The sequence below is a fragment of the Semicossyphus pulcher genome, unplaced genomic scaffold (genome assembly GCF_022749685.1).
Source record: "Semicossyphus pulcher isolate SPU_LCO1_2020_fin unplaced genomic scaffold, fSemPul1.0.p SCAF_11, whole genome shotgun sequence".
NCBI classification, from domain to species: Eukaryota; Metazoa; Chordata; class Actinopteri; order Labriformes; family Labridae; genus Semicossyphus; species Semicossyphus pulcher.
Genome location: NW_027211615.1, coordinates 11,998,133 through 12,014,521, shown reverse-complemented (window position 1 = coordinate 12,014,521; position 16,389 = coordinate 11,998,133). Strand labels below are relative to the sequence as shown.

The 16,389-nt window shown below is 40.6% G+C and overlaps 1 protein-coding gene across 1 annotated transcript in view; it reads right to left on the bottom strand.

Moving 5' to 3' along the window:
- The window catches only part of stxbp5a (syntaxin binding protein 5a (tomosyn)), a 106,948-nt gene that overhangs the window by 14,404 nt on the left and 76,155 nt on the right, over nucleotides 1–16,389 (bottom strand). The window contains exons 8-15 of the mRNA XM_069685544.1: nucleotides 11,818–11,941; nucleotides 9,331–9,409; nucleotides 8,704–8,858; nucleotides 5,833–5,905; nucleotides 5,429–5,576; nucleotides 2,931–2,998; nucleotides 1,445–1,485; nucleotides 989–1,209 (exon numbers count right to left, since the gene is read on the bottom strand). Of these exons, the coding sequence (XP_069541645.1) occupies nucleotides 989–1,209; nucleotides 1,445–1,485; nucleotides 2,931–2,998; nucleotides 5,429–5,576; nucleotides 5,833–5,905; nucleotides 8,704–8,858; nucleotides 9,331–9,409; nucleotides 11,818–11,941 (909 nt within the window). The remainder of the gene's footprint in view (nucleotides 1–988; nucleotides 1,210–1,444; nucleotides 1,486–2,930; nucleotides 2,999–5,428; nucleotides 5,577–5,832; nucleotides 5,906–8,703; nucleotides 8,859–9,330; nucleotides 9,410–11,817; nucleotides 11,942–16,389) is intronic.

Genomic DNA, 16,389 nt, shown 5'->3' with positions numbered 1-16,389 from the left:
CACACACACACAATGCTCATAAGCTCCTCTCTTTTGCATTCTGTCAGTCTCATTAGCCCTGCTGACATGTGGGAGTGAAGAGTGATCAGTGCCCTTCTTCACATTCTCACTCCCGCCTGCCTCTGCCCTCCTCTACCTTCACTTCTGCAAGGTTGCGGAGAGGCCGCTCTCCTAATTACAGCTCGCTACAACTGCAAATCTGCTCCTGATCCACGTCCAAATTGCCAATCGGAGCGTAGGGAAAAAAAAGTGTCTGAAATTCTGGGGCTGATTAAAACCAGTCTCCCGCTAGCTCTTAAGCAAGGCACTGCAATCTCCATCTACAGCCAGGTTTGTGTGGAAGAACAAAATAATTGAACAGACAAACGGTGCTGAAAACATAAAGGGCACGAGCTCGGAAATTAAAATTCACAGACACTTCACAGCACATCCCACGTACTTTTGATTGACAAGTGATCTCTGTCTAGGGAAAGTCCAGAGCAACAACACCACAGCATTGCCCGCTTAGCAAGAAAAACGTTGCCAAAATTATGAATAAATAAGTAAAATATCTTATTGGTTAGCAATTTACCAGTCCACTGCTTCAGTGACCAACAGCAGAGAGCAAACATATACGCACGCGCCCTCTAACTTATATAATGAAGAGGCTTTGAGCACAGATTTAACAGCCTTTCTCTTTATGCCATTAAACACCGACTCCCATCACACCCCCATAAGCACTTACGTAGCCATCAAGCAAGATTATAATGACAGCCTAGCTTTGCTTGTTCACTGCTCCGTCTGTTGGCATGGCAACCATACTGCCTTTGACTAGGCAGATCTCGGAGAGCGTGTGTGTGTGTGTGTGTTTGTTTGCATCTAAACATCTTCAAACAGGACAGAAAGCGAGTGCTGGGGCTAAAATATAGAGTAACATTATGTCTTACAATTAACACATCTTTTTTATCTTCTCTTTTATCGTAATTAAAGATTTTAAACTTTTACCCACCTGCACCACCTCAGTAGTTACTTCCAGCTTGCTGAAGCGGTAGATGACAACGTTAGCCGACACCCCGGCCACACAAAGCATCCGGCTCTCAGGGCACCAGGACATGATCTGGATAGCAAAGGGGTCTTCGTCTGACACCTCGGTGCTGCCCTTGTCCTCCTTGGAGCGGTTTCTGTCAAACACCTTGGCTGTTTTCAGCTTATAGAGCACCTGAAGCATTACTGGGAAAATAAGAAGAAAAGAGAAGTATCAGCTGCTATCCAGCAGCATCAGTCATTATGAATTAAAAGGTGGGGTGCTTTGAACTTGAAAAAATTAGTTACAAGACTGTATTCAAAGGCTGAATGTGAAGGCTTTTGCTCAAAATTGAAAGGTAATTTCTGAGATTTTCTTTGCTTTTTCTTCCAATTTTAATTTTTGAAGCATAAACAAAGTTAAGCTGCTGAAAAAACTCACTTGCAGAGGCATCCCAGAACTTCACAGTTCCATCAGCATGCCTGGAAATTCAAGAGAAGAAGGGGTGAAAAAACAAGACAGAAATTAACTTCAATTTGTTTCCTCTCCAATCTCAGAGTTTAAACTCTGCATTCTAGTTCGATCAACTTAAATCAGTACAGTATGTAAAATTTGCAGCATTAAAGAATCATCAGAATATCAATTTGTTTACAAAGCATTTTGGATTATTTGCCGTTATGAACCATACGGCCTATGGGAAGGAATCAGAATATGCTTAAAATAAATAATGTAAAACATATAGTTTAGTCCCTAATAAATCAGCATAGATCTCTCCTTATGACAGATTTAACTAATGATTTTCATAAATCTAATCAAGGTTTTTTTTTACTAGAAGGTTAACTGGTAGATATTTTGGTTAGTTGGTTAGTCCGGTTAGTCGTTTTAGCGAGACCCCTTAATTCAAAACATGGACATTTTTAATGTTATAACAGCAAAATAAGGCCCCCTATAACATTAAAGGGGGGTATTATGCTAATTTCAAGCTTCATGTTTCACCCTGTGATACATGTGGAGCAGCTCAGCATAATTTACAGCTAAAAGACTGGTGCTCTGTGCAGGCCCTCATACAGCCTCTGCCTGAAACAACTCAGTCAGCTCTGTCCCTTTAAGAAACCCCGCCCCTACAAGCCCGCTTTCTTCTGATTGGCCAGCTCTCCGAAACTGTGAAACCTGGCGTTCACAGCAGCCTGCAGACTAACCTGAGAAGCCTGGGCTTTACTCCAACATACTTTTACCTACAGTTTTGAAACTTCATGTTTAGTCTGGACATCCAACATATATGTATGTCCTAAAATGTGAAACAGCATAATACCCCCTATTTAACATACTGTGTTAGTAACATGACTCTGAACTTCATCCACATGTTGATAATTGCCTGAAAAGGAGTGTACACAACATTACACTCATTAGCATGTAATAAGCATGGCAGCTTCTCCAATTGGGACATAGACAATGACATGGTGAGAAAATAACATCTATTTGGTTGCCATTTCTTCCTCACTCCTCTATTCTTCTTTTGTTGCCAAGTCAGCTGAGTGGATCGGGGAGAAATATCTTGCAAGCTGTGGCACTCTTAGAAAGAGAGAGAAACCTGGACGGAATAGCAATACAGCACGCAGGGGGCGAGGAGAGAGGGAGGAATGAGAGGAGCGAGAGCCTCCTGCTGCCAAACCCATACCTCAATGTCACTTGTTCGGTGCGTGTGTTCTGTTATAAACGCCCCTTCTCCCCTTGCTGGCAGCTTAGCGCGGGATAATAAACATCAAAATGTAGCAAAGTGCGCATGATTGGAATATGTAAAGAGCTACAGTAAATGTGTTAAGACGGGCTCCTCTGCAGCGGTGACCTGACAGTGCCGGAGAGGCGAGAGTAATTGAGTTGCAGCAAGATGATAATGCTAAAGCTAATGAAATCAGCTTCGTCTTACCCAGTGATGATGATCTCTGGGTAGCTTTGTGTGCCTTGACCCCAGTTTCCACCACTAATAGGCCATTCCTGTATAGACAGCAGAAACACACAGCACATTAGAGCGCATAAGAAGTACAGGCAGAGGTACAGCATGTCAATAGCAACATTGATTTTAGTAATAGATGACATGATTAAAGTACACGTGTAAGTGTGCATGGGGAAACAGGAAGGATCCTTTGTGTGCGTCTCTCTGGATGTCTTGCAATTATACATTATGCACCTCAGTGAGTGTGTGTCTCCCTCTGTGTGTGTGTGTTGGTGGGGGGTTTGGCTTTGAACACGTTGACACATACAAAGGTCAGCGGGATGACTCATAGTGATCTTTATGTGAGAATGCCCCCCTGCAGTTCAGCCAGGCCTTTACTTGACAAAAAAAAAAGAGCAGCAGCTAGGCAGCCAGTTTGGGTCAGTACATGCTGACATTTCCGACAGAAAGCTAGAACAAGGCGACAGGGAAAAGAACATGGGCATACATAATGGCCTTAAGAGCAGGGGGTCTGTCTTAGATGATACAGAGAAAAGAGAGGAGAATGAGAGGAGAGAGAAGGTGTGCGCAGAGAGTGGAGGATTGTTAGCTTATATGACAGGATAATCAAGAGCTTTTAGCTCCGAGGGAACATTGAAAAATATACTTTAGCACCACTGAAATAAAAGTATGCATAGGTAAGTGTCCTTTATCCCGTAACCTTCTAGTTCTAGATGGTGGAACATTTACATTTCTAGTTTGGGCATTTAGCTCTTTTATGACACTTCTATCAAGAACGACATGAAGGAAAATTCTACCCTCGGGATACTATTACACCGTTAGACATCATTAATCTGTGATGGGAGGTGTGTTCAAAGAGTTTGTCCGTGACAGAGAAGTATTGGCAATTTATGTATTTTTCAAAGGAACATCTTATCTTGTCTTCTTCTGTTTAAAAATGACATTTAAATGGTTGAAATCAATCATTACAAAAAGCAGTTAGCAATTTGTTTTGTAACAGAGTCGTGCGTATTATACAGTTCTGTAATTTCCTAATTATTTCTTTGAAAGTTTTCCCGGTAATGTCTAATAAACTAATTATTAGTGGGTATTTATTATAGGAACAAAACTCAAAGTTGCCATGCTAGTTGCTATGCGAAGCTGTAACTTCACTTTGAGCCTAAGGCTAACGTTAGCATGCTAACATGCTCACGGTCGCAATGTAAACGCAGAAAAATTTGTATAAATTACAGGAAGAAGACTAAAAGTATACAGTCACTAGTCTAGCTGCTCTAATAAGCTGTACCAAGACACAACCGTACTCTGAGCTAGACGCTAACATGAGCATGCGAATATGCTCAAAGTCACGAAGCTAATAGGGTCAAATTTAGACCATTTACTTACTAGTTACACCATCTTAGTTTAGCCTAAAAGAATGCTAACATTTGTTAATTAGCACTAAACACAGCTGAGATTGTTACCTTTAATTGCAAGTGTAATTTACTGTCTTTTAGTGAGTGCAAAACAGGTCAGTTGAATATGCAAAAGTTTGTCTATAGAAAATTATCAAGATACATTTAAATAATTAATTTGTTCTGTCATTTGTAAAGAACATTTTAAACTGTCCAGTTAACTTTCGTGTTTGATACTGCCCCCTCCTGGTTATTTATTAGCATTAGCTTTTGAGGAGTGGATTTCCCTCAGAACCAGTTAAGTGTGGTAGAGGACAGACTGCTTCTGCTTCTCCTGCTGCTATAAGCTAACTACATTGTTGCCAGTACAGTACAGTAATATGTTTTTGATTTCTTTGATGTATAGGCACATGATTCTTTAGGTTTTGTTACTTCAACAACAATTGAAAGTAGTCAATTAATAGCTGGCAGAGCCGTAAGCTAGCAGGGTGACTTAGCATTTTTAGTTATGTAGATTTGTAGCCTTGTATTTTGCCTTTTTGTTTGTAGCTGTTATTTATTATTAAAGTGTACAATTTGTGCTTTGTTGCAGTTTTACAAAAAAAAAGAAAAGTTACGTCTTGTGCTTATTGGAGGACAGTTAGCTTACTGCCCCGATTTGAATAAAAGCAACTCATCGCAAGGACAGTATAAAATTCATACTACGTTATGTAAACCTGTGTTTAACTTTTGCTTTTCTTTGAAAATTCTTCCTAAAATTACATCCAAATTACGTTGGTTTTGCCAAGAAATGATTTTGGATCCAAAAAACTTTAAGCAACCATAACATTTCTAACGTTCTGAGAAGAAACTAATATCCTTCCTACTCCACAAACTAGTTCTCCCAGCCTCTAATTTTCTGTTTCAAAAATCACATTGAAAGAAGCTTTTGCTCTTTAATTCTGAGGGTCTCAATCCAAAGCCTGATATTTATCACATATTAAATTATTGAATATTTTATATAAAAATTTCTGCAACTGTAGGAAACTCACATCACCAACAACATGCAATGTTACAAGATAAATCCTTGCTTTACAGTACCTTTTTGCTGTATCCCTGTCGTTTCTGCCGCGAGCCAACAGAGTAAAGTGCAGGTATGAGGTCCACAGGGCAGTCGGCAAAGTACTCGCAGCAGGTCACAGGAGACTCGTGGATAGTCAGAGGATAGGGGTTCTCGAATATGGGGTATCTGTTAGAAGGAGAGCACAGACACAGTCATTCTAAAATGAATTAGTCTGTCTGTCCGGTGTAAGTGCATTATTCGTATTCAGAACTGCACACAAACCATTAATTAAGATTTATGAAAGTACGTTATGTCATTTTATAAAGTAGAGGCCCATGAATAATAAAGATAATGAACACTAATAGATCAACTGGGACATTTTAGTCCACATTTCAGAAACAAAAGAAGCCAAGATGATAAAGAGTAATTTAATCATACGCACCCATTTTGTGCAAGGTCGATCACCACTAAATCCTTTTCTAGAAGGACCACCACAGCGTACGGTTCCTGAAAATCTGCACAGGGAAACAGCGAGACAAGTCATTCATCAGGCTGAGCTCTTTACTCGTGTATTTCCTTGAGAGAGACAGAGAGCTCCCCAGAAAGCTGCAAACCACAGGGGAAGATTTCCTCAGATTTTATATGGCAAATGTTATTAACATATCTGTGCCCTGAAGACGTGAGGGCAGGATCGCTTAACGCTTCAAATTTATGAATCTATGTGATTTATAACTGTGGGGGGATATTACTCTGGTTAAATATTTGTGTCAGTCTGATTTGGGAGTTGAATTTCATATTCAAGCTTGAGAGTATTCTGCCCTAGAAAAAGACTTTAAACCTTTGTATTGAATGAATCGATCAAATAATTGCACTGGTCCCATCTGTGTCATCTACAGAGGCACAGAGCTGGAACCAGGTCAGATCACCCGGCCGCAAAATAAGCTTCTTGCACATATCGCTGATTTTATTAGCCTGAGCATCTTAAAAGTGACATCAGCATTTCTTTATGAAAGTAAGCCAAGAAGTTGTTTATGTCATAGATTAACCTTCAAACTCAACTAAGTCAAATTTAATATGAATCATAAATGATGGTTAAAAGATGATAGTGTTCGACTGTACTCTGCAACTTAAACTCAAATAAAGGTAAAGTGTGTTCGTCTTCTTATGAATTGTGCTCTGCTATGTGTACAAAATGTTTGATGTTTAACAAGTATGTTTTGTGGCTGTCACTACACCTGCACAGGGTCTACTGGTGACAACAGGCTTTCCTAACTAGCCCTTTTCAGAAATGTCTATTAATGTGAACTGTACCTGTAACAAACTGTGTAATACATTTATGTAATTTGTTGATACTTTTTGATGAGTAAGTCACAGTTTTTCTTCTCATTTTGGCCCATTAAGGGCCTGTGTCCACTAACGGCACTTTATGCGCTGGCAGCACCTATTTTCTACACAAAACCAACGCAGTTCAGCGTTTTCAGTGCTCAGCGTCCTCGGCGCAAAATGCCTCAACGTCAGCTGTTTTTGCTGTCGCTGCACTCACAGTGCTCTCAGTTGAACACTGTTGTCACTTCTCCCTCACCGACCAATCAAAATCAAGAAGGGGCCGGACTTCAGATATCAACTTTGTCAACAACAATGGCGGAGGAGAAGCTAATCCTTTCGTTTTTACGAGGGTACAATTTCAAGGTCTAGAGCTGCTGCTAATGCCAGGACACGATTCCTTTCCATTGTGTCTACGTTTTGTTTGTAAAATTTTCTTGAATAAAAGTAAATATTAAGCATACACAGAATTTTAAAACAGACTTAATGGTCACAACCAAGGGAAGCGTTAGTCCCGCCAAACAACTTTTGTAACCTAGCAACAGTAAGCGCCAGTGAGAAGCGCTCTGAAATTAAGGTTGTGGGCGCTGCCAGCACAAAGAATGCTGTTAGTGGACACAGGCCCTTATGTATACATTGGAGTACAGTAGCTAGCAGTTAACTGCTTTGCTACATGTAAAAAGAAAGAAATGCAAGTCTGCATTCTAACCTTAAACTGCCTGTTGCCCTAAAACGTCCTCTGGGTCTATTGCAGAAAACAAAACACTGTCCATTCATTAACATAATGATAGACCGTACTGCCTCATTTCTTTTGGATACTTGATCTGGCATTAGAATAATCGCTCCATGACTTTTCGATGCATGCAAACTGGCGTTTAGAGAACAATCAGCTGTGCAGAGCAGCAGATCTCAGGCTGTCAGACTACACCAAGGCTAAAACACTTTGACAACTGTTGGCTCAACACCTCTCACTGTCCTTCTCTATTTACTTCCCTGGCCGCTTGTCTACAAGGGATTCACATTTCTGTTTTGAACAGTTATGCAACTTTAGCTCACTGTACAGTATCTTTGTGTCAGTCAGTTTTAGTACTCTGGAGCTGGAAATAACTGCTATTATGAGATATAAGACACAAGCTACTAGCAAACAAGGCAATCAGTAAAACAAATAAAGCAATTTGCTATGATATAAATACATTTTGTCAAAGTTTCAAATGGATGGAAATGGCAAACTTTGCCTTGCTCAACAGATGCTTAGCACTGAACACTGAGAAAACTCCATTTGCTCAGAAAAGCCGTGAAAGGGCAAAGAAGTGACTAAAAGCTTCAGAAAAAAAAGTAAGTGGACCATGTTGGAAGATTTTTTTTTCTAATACTGTTACTGTCAATGTGAAGAATGTATTGGTCGGCATACTCTTACTGCTTTCTGATCAAACAACAGTATATTTTAACGTCTTTTAATACTAAATGTGCACACATATAGTGTACCTTATCAGACATGTATTGTGTAATCAAAAGAGCCAATAATGTCCATTACCTGATGAAACAGCTGGTGCTTCAGACATCAGACTGCCCGAGACAAAATGAATTACATAACTCACAAATCCTTCCTGTTGCAGCATATGTGCCAGATAACGCTGCTCCAGTTTACATTATGGATTACATATCTACAGGATCTCCTACCATTCACCTCCACTCTGAGTTGTTTTAGCTGTTGACTCCTCAATACAGGAAATAAGATAATAATTTAATTTAGATGGATGGTGATTGTGTACAAAGAGATGAAATGAAAGTGTAATATAACGTGTGTGGGATAATGAAACTGGAATAGGCTCCTTCCCCTTGGGAAATTTCATATTTATTACGGAAACACACAAACACAGGAGCAGGCGATCCAGCATAATTAAAAAACAGAAAGGTGTGTGTGTGTGTGTGAGAGTTTAATCCATTCAGGACAAGATGACAAGAAACACACAAACAAACAGGAACTCACCATTAGGGTACGGTGTCTCGCAGAGTGTGAGGAAGTCTACTATGGGATAATCCATCTCCAGCACAGCAGTACTCTTCCCATGCATTACCGTCAAACATGGCCGCCGGCCCACAGTGTCGTAGGACAGACCGCCCGACAGGATTATGAAGGGTTCTCTGCAACACACAAACACACGCATACACATTTAACAGGCTTTGTGTAATTTATACCATGACCACAGAAAATACTCGTTGCTGATTGGTCTACAGATGTCCAATAAAAGTGTATATCAGAACACTTTAAAAGACCATTATACTGTAATAATTGGATGAGGTTTGAAGCAATACACCAATGCGTCCTGATACATGACGTCACGATACAAAGAGCATCACAATAGTTCAAATCATAACATTATAAGTGACATAGTAATATTCTAATGGCTAGAAAGGAAAATAAATGAGAAATAGTTGGTTCGACTACATAAAAAATATGGGTAGCACCTTGCATGAAGCACATTTGTTACTTACATTGTAGCTTTTAACCCCTGTAAATAACCTGTGACATGTCTTCTGCCATAACTGTGTATAATTAAGCACATTCATGCCCAGGCATGCGTGCATAAGTAAGTAAGAGAGAGAGAGACCCTACCCATTTCTGGTGGTTTTGTACTCCACTTTCAGAATGGGTTTACACGGCTCTGGCTTCTTCCCGTCCTTGGGCTGTTTTCCTAAAAATAGAACAAACAGAAGTTACTTTAGTTTGCCAGTTCATCCCTCCTCCTCCTCCTCCCTTCCCTTTTCCTGCTTTCGTCTTGTTTCTCCTGTCATCTAATTTTTTTTCCGCCCAGAAGGTGCACTTAAAATGCAGCTATGAACAGGAGCCAGACAATAACAAAAGTGTATTCATCGGAGAGGAGGCAGAAGAACGCAGGGGAAGGGACATGCAAAGAGGACGTGACGATCGTGGATGATTTACTGAATCCATCTATTCAAACCTTAAGGGAGGTCCATGCGAAGATAATTTGCATCATACTTGTGGATGGATACCTGTGCTTATTTCATATGGGAATACACAATAAGTGGCTGAATGTTACCGAAGTAAGCCAGAAGGCAGGTTATACAAGGCAGGTCTGATTAAGAAAGAACTACTTTTAATAACTACATCTAAATAACAGATATCTAAAAAAGACAATTAAAGAAAGGCTTATAAGCCTTACTTTAACTTGTCAAAGGAATTAGCATAATTGCCCATTAAATACCAAACTAATTATGTATGCAGCAGTGGGAGAAACAACTAATTAAAAACCCTGCGTGGTGAAATCCCCTATACACAAACCCAGCCCAAGTTTTTCCTTTCATTTAATTCCTCTCTTTGGTCCCCCCCTCTCTGACTCTCATGCTCTCTCTGTCCGTTTGTGGCACTCGCACACTCTGCCTGTTTCTTACAGGCCCTTCATCTGGTGAACTGTCAAAGTGCTGCTGTGTGGGGGGGGAGGTAGGTGTTTGTGTGTGTGTTTGGGGGGGGGACAAAAAGAGGAGCGTGGATTAAAATGCATCTTCAAAAGAGCAGACTGGCTTCTCTGCAGGAAATAAACAGAGCAGCAGCACTGATGTGTGCACGTGCAAGCACAAAGTAAAACAAACAGAGGGAGGACATAATTGAACTGACAATAATCCTGAAATGAAGGAGCGATGAGGGAGCAGTGTTTGTGTAGACTCTTGAGGGGTGGCTTCTGTGGTTTATAGAGCAGGTCATGTGACCGACAGATACGGAAAATTGATGCAGTTATCTCTGTATGGCCGACCTGACATAAGGTAATTTTTATGACCCCTCACCACAAAGCAATGTCTACTTCCAATCACGCAACGTGCGTCCATTAATTTGTTAGCAGTTAAATCAGAGGATGATCTTCTTGTCTCAGACTGAATTATTTGGATACGTTTTAGAAGCCTCAAGATTTAGAATAGTTTAATATTAAAGAGCAGCTCCAGTCATGTTTTTTTTCCCAAGGCATCTCCTCCTTCTCCCTCATTAAAAATTCCTGAATCTGCATTGGCCACGCCCACTATGTAATTTTCCAACCTTCATTGCAAAAACAAAACGCGTCTCTGCCATCGTTCAGTGGCAACTTGTTGAAACTTAGCTAGCTTGAAATGTAGTAATTAGTAGTAGAAACATTAACGTTGGTCAGTAGTGAGTTTGCAAAAATTCAGATGACGTTACAGCTGGCTCGTGCATCGCCGAAGTGGTTGCCATAGGTTACACATAATGATATGCATAGCATCACCCCGACCATTAACGGGATTGGCTCCTTGGGTTTGTGATGTCTCAAACCTGCCAATCTGAAAACGTGTTGTTCAGCCTGTCCTTGGTACACTGCAGTTTAAAAGCAGACAGGCCCAGCCATGGAGATGACTCCTCATGTTGTCCCTGATATGTCTTGTAGCACAAGAGAAACACCGCATGGAGATGTTTACAAGGTTAAACACCTGATTTTCACTGGTTTGTCATCCTACCCTCCTTTGGGGATATATTTAAACCATATGTTTTATCTGCAATTTTTGTGTAAAATCAATCATAGACAAATATACATAGACGCCGAAATGATGCTTGGCCGGATGCTGCAGCAAAGGCACCGCTATATTTGGCCGGGCAGCGGGTCTGTAAGCACGTAAATTACCGTTACAGATGACTCTTACCAATGAACAGCACGCTGTGTTTGTTGTGGAAGGAAAGCACTGTGACGTTTCTAAAAGAGTCCTTTTGTTGTCATCTACGTGGAGTACTGTTAGAAAGTGCAGGGCTTTCCGTAAGCGCCAGCTGTCGACTAGTCACTTAATTACAGCCGGCTACTTTTTTCTATTGTTGATTCTAATAAAAAAGTTTTGACAAACAAAGTTGCGACTCGCTTTTCCTCTACACTTTAGTTGCACCAGCCTCCACTTCAAATCAAGTGGTGCATGAGAAAGATGCCCACCTGTCTGTGTCAACGGACGCAGGCTATACACAGTTTCCTAAAAGGGCCCACTGTACGTGAAATCTACAGAATATCCATCATGCAGGAAGAATCAAATGAGTGAATTAGTGATTTCAGACACATCCTCTGTGTATGAGCGTGTGTCTTGGCCTGCTTACCGTGTGGGGTGATTGTCTGTATAGGCTTGCCCTGTCCTCTGACGTTCCAGATGGTCAGAGTCCCGTCTGAGTGACTGCAGATGAACTGCTTGCCCTCGTGATGCCAGGCCACAGAGTGTATCGCCTAGAAAACGACATGCAAGAAGCAAGGAGGTGTCAGTGGGTCAGCAGGATGAGATATCATGTGCCACCATCTCTCTTTAGTATATTGCATTTCCACAGCCATACGGTGCCTGGTACAGTGTTCATATGCGGGTTAAACGCTGTGGATTATAAACTCTGGAACAGATGGTGAAAGTGAGATAAAAGAGTCCGGCCCCTGACTTCACAGCATTTCCTGTGGCATAAATGCATATATTAGAGAAAAATTACATAATACAAATTACCCGTTTGCTGAGTGCGGAGAAAAGTGGGAATGGATTGGTCATTTTTATTCAGGAATGCCAGGAGGAAGGTTTTATTACTGAGTTTATAAATTTAAGGATTCTATTTCATAAAGACAAATTCACTCCAGGTCTTTAACATCAATTTAAACACAGTTGAGATGGTGCATTTAGGGTCATCCGGTGTCAATTTGAGCCATGAATTTAATACTTTCATTATAATTTAAGTATCAGACTTTAAAACCAAGCAAAAGGCACAAAAAATGTGACAAAAATAAAGAACCAAACCAAAGTTACAAGCAAACAGATACAGAGAAGACACAGGAAACAGTTTAAGAGACGTCTTCCTCTCTCTTCTCTCATTTCCTTATCGTCTGAATGGTCCCGCCGCTGCTGCACGCCTGCCTCACAAAGACTTATCTACTGACAAGCAATCATCGAGAACACATACACATCATGACCAAAGTATGCTAGTAAAGGGCAACCTTGCTTATTGATGCCCTTTTCATAGCTCATAATTAAACCCAGCGAACATCTTGACATTAATATGATTACCAAATCTTGTGCAACAGCTTCCAGAGCGGTTTAAATACTGTTTCATATTTTACCCTTCTTGCTAAAGCTCCACTTATCATCTAAGTGTGAACTTGCCAACTGTTTCTTCTGTGGCCTTGCCTCTGATCTGCTGCTCTTTGTTGCTCATCTGAAATGAATGATCACCTCGCTTGTCAATGTCGATGTGAGAACACGGTCAGGTTAAGACAATCTCTTCCGATTGAAGAAGCTGTTTATTTAGGTGTATATCTTCTTCGCCTTCGGTGTGTCATTAATCAAAAATGGTGCTACGTGTCAGGCTCGCTGAGTGTGAGGGGTTTATGAGAAAATAGCTAAATGAGACAGCGTGGGGAACCAAGGTCGGCTCGTGCTCATGTGACTCCATTGCTTAAAATCCTAATTGTATCTGTCCCAGAGTAAATTGTAAATCTATATCTTATATTCTATATTATGACTTCATGTGTTATTGCACAAGCAGTACTGCTCTTCCATTTAACTGTTTATGTTTGTTGACAGGAGGAATGCTGCTGTTACTTATTAGAGCCCGAGCACCGACTTGAAAGGCAAGCGATTAATATAATTCCTTGTTTGTTTCTGGGTACCAAATAAATTGACACAACTACAAATATTTGCCTATAGGCATAGCGCCCCTACTGGAAACAGGAAATGACATGTTTTTGCGCAACAAGCCCCTCCTCCAAGGAGGTAAAACAACCTCCAATTTGGCCAGGAAAGCCTTAAGACCCTGATTAAGGATTGTAGAAAAATCTGTGAGGTTTCGTCAGAGGGCGTATCCGTGGCAACGTGGCGGATATAACATTCGCCATGATGCCTCGCCATTAAAATGTATGCTGTAATAACTCAACTGTACTTCATCATATCAGCACAAAATTTCATATGCTTGATAAGAGTCCCGTCCTGAACAACTCTACACACAATTTCTTTAGCTATAGTGCCACCCACTGGTCAGAGCCTGTATCAACTCTCATATGCGTTGTTCAATCTGCTCCAATTTGACAGGTTTGATGAGGGTGCTGCCCTGAACAGATTTGCATATAAATATCGATCATAGTCAGAGCGCCATCTCCTGGTAAAAGCCAGTAGTAACTCCCATATACAATGTTCAGACTCCTCCAAAATTCATAGGATCACTAGATATAAATTTGGGTAATGCTGACAGCACCACCTACAGGAGCACACCCCGCGGCTGCAACAGACCCCAACGTACACAAAGGTGCAAGGGCCCTGTTCATCGCTGCTTGCTGCTTTAATTTCTAATTCTCATCTATTTCTATGTTCATTGTTTTGCACCAAAACACCAAACTAAATTCCCTGTATGTGTAAGCCTACTTGGTGTCTGATTCTGATGTTTTAGGAAGACTAAACACTATCTGTTGTTGCAATAAAGTATCCAATCCTTTACATAATCGAGCATTGCTCGGACTTTGAACTCACAAAGAGGCGATGATATTTTGGAGATCTTGCTTCTAGCCGAGGCTCCTAATGCGGGGGTTTTCCGGATGCACGGCCTCCAGAGTTTTTAAAAGTCTAATCACCCTGGCATTCTCATTAGGGTTTCCTCCAGGTCACTGAGATCTTGATGACACAGAGCTCCGGTTATGTGACATCATGCCGCATACACACACAGGCTCACAGAAAATGACTCATCCCCCATCGCACTCCCACAGACACACATAAACGCAACATGACTAAAGTTATAAAATCTGAAAAAGCCTTTTTTCCAGTGCTCTTTGGTTAGCTTCCTGATTTCCTGTTTTCTTGAAACTAATGAAAAGAGCTGATGAGTAATGGTTTAGGTGTGTTATCTAAGCTGATGGCGGATGTGACTGACAGGCACTGTGGGATGCGGTTTGTCAATGGTTAGTTGCCAGAGGTGATTCATCAGTTAGCAGATACAGGTGGTGTGGATGTAGTTACAGCAGGTGTGCTGAATTAAGTGTGAAATAATGTGATTCTGTAAGATTTTGAGCATCCCACGCTGTGCAACTAAAATGAATTATCCTGCACTGTGTAAGTTTTAAGCATAATGAGACATTTATTGCATATTCTTATGCCTCCGTGGGAGCCTAAGTCTGTACTTGGAGTGAAACATAGGCCTTATTCTTATTTAATGTCTGTCTGAATGATAATGGTTTGAATAAAGATGGCATATATAAGAGGTTATATATAGTGGAGGAGAATCTCAGAGGCTTTTTCTTGAGGTTTGCTGCAGCCGAAACAAATTATGAGAGCAGCCAATATTCAAGAAAATGCTAAAATGGAATTTCTCCATTCGGAGATGCTTTGACGGCAAAAGACAGACTATAGAAATCTATCAGTGCATTGTTAGCCGTGACAGCCCCAGTAGGGAACAATGCACTGTGCTTAATTGGAAAATGAGGAGGCTAATTGAAACACATGGTACTCATCATATCAAACAATACCAATTAAAAAGACTAATTTCATGATTTATTACATTAGGTCAGTTTTCACAGATTGGTCTCTGGGGGATGAGCAAATTCAGTCAACACTTATTAGAGTCACACACAAGCTAGAGTTTCCCTGTTCATAGACACACGCACACACACACACACACACACACACACACACACACACACACACACATCCTGACAGATACGACGCACACGAGCACACACATTGAGATTGGTGGAAGAAAACAGTCACAAACATAAACATGCATATCACAATTCTAATTAGAATAGCTTCTGCAGGCATTGTGTCAAACTGGGACTCAAAGACAGCTTAGCCCTGAAGTGCCACACACACACGAAGACACAAACACACACACACACACACAGGCTTTCACAGCGATTGTAATTCAGCTCAAGTAGAAAAACATTCATCCAAAAAGGGCTTCATCTACAAAACAAGCATTTGGGGGCAAGAATGTCAACAGTGATTTCCACAGAGCAATCCTGTTTTGTATTAGAACGTAAAATCCATTCTGTTCCTGTTTCTGTGTTGTGGTTATTATGTAAGCCCGAAAAAAGAAACAATCCCCAGTGAGTTCTATGTACCAATTAAGACTTTTTCTATATTTAAAAAGATGATGCACCAACATTGGTCATGCCCCAGGTAAGAAAAACGTTATTATTACTCTCAAAGTCCAGCAGGAACTTCTTTATTCATTTTCAAGCTAATGCTAAACTGTCAAAAAGTGCTAGCTAAGCGGAAATCTTGACATATATCTTTGTTGCTAGGCGAGATGTCAGACGAGTCATGGAAGTCTAACATGCCTAAATTAAAAATAAACAATTTGTGATGTTACACTCTTGAAAATAAGGTAGACGTAATGTTTTCAGTTCAGGTTTAGCTAAGCTAACTATAGCGACATGGCTCTAGGGATAGTAATGCTACTCTCAATGGTGTTAGCTTTGATAACCCCCTGACTTTTCACATAGCACTATCAGTACAAAAATTCTAAATAGTTTGGTTTAACACATAATTAATCACATTATTGTTATTACCTTCAGCTGTACCTTGTTCTAAGTGCTAATTAGCATATGTAAGCTAGCTTACATGAGAATGGGAACACGGTCAACATAATATATGCTAAACAGCAGCTTGTTAGCACTGTCATGGTGAAGTTAGCATTTAGCTAAAGGCACCAATG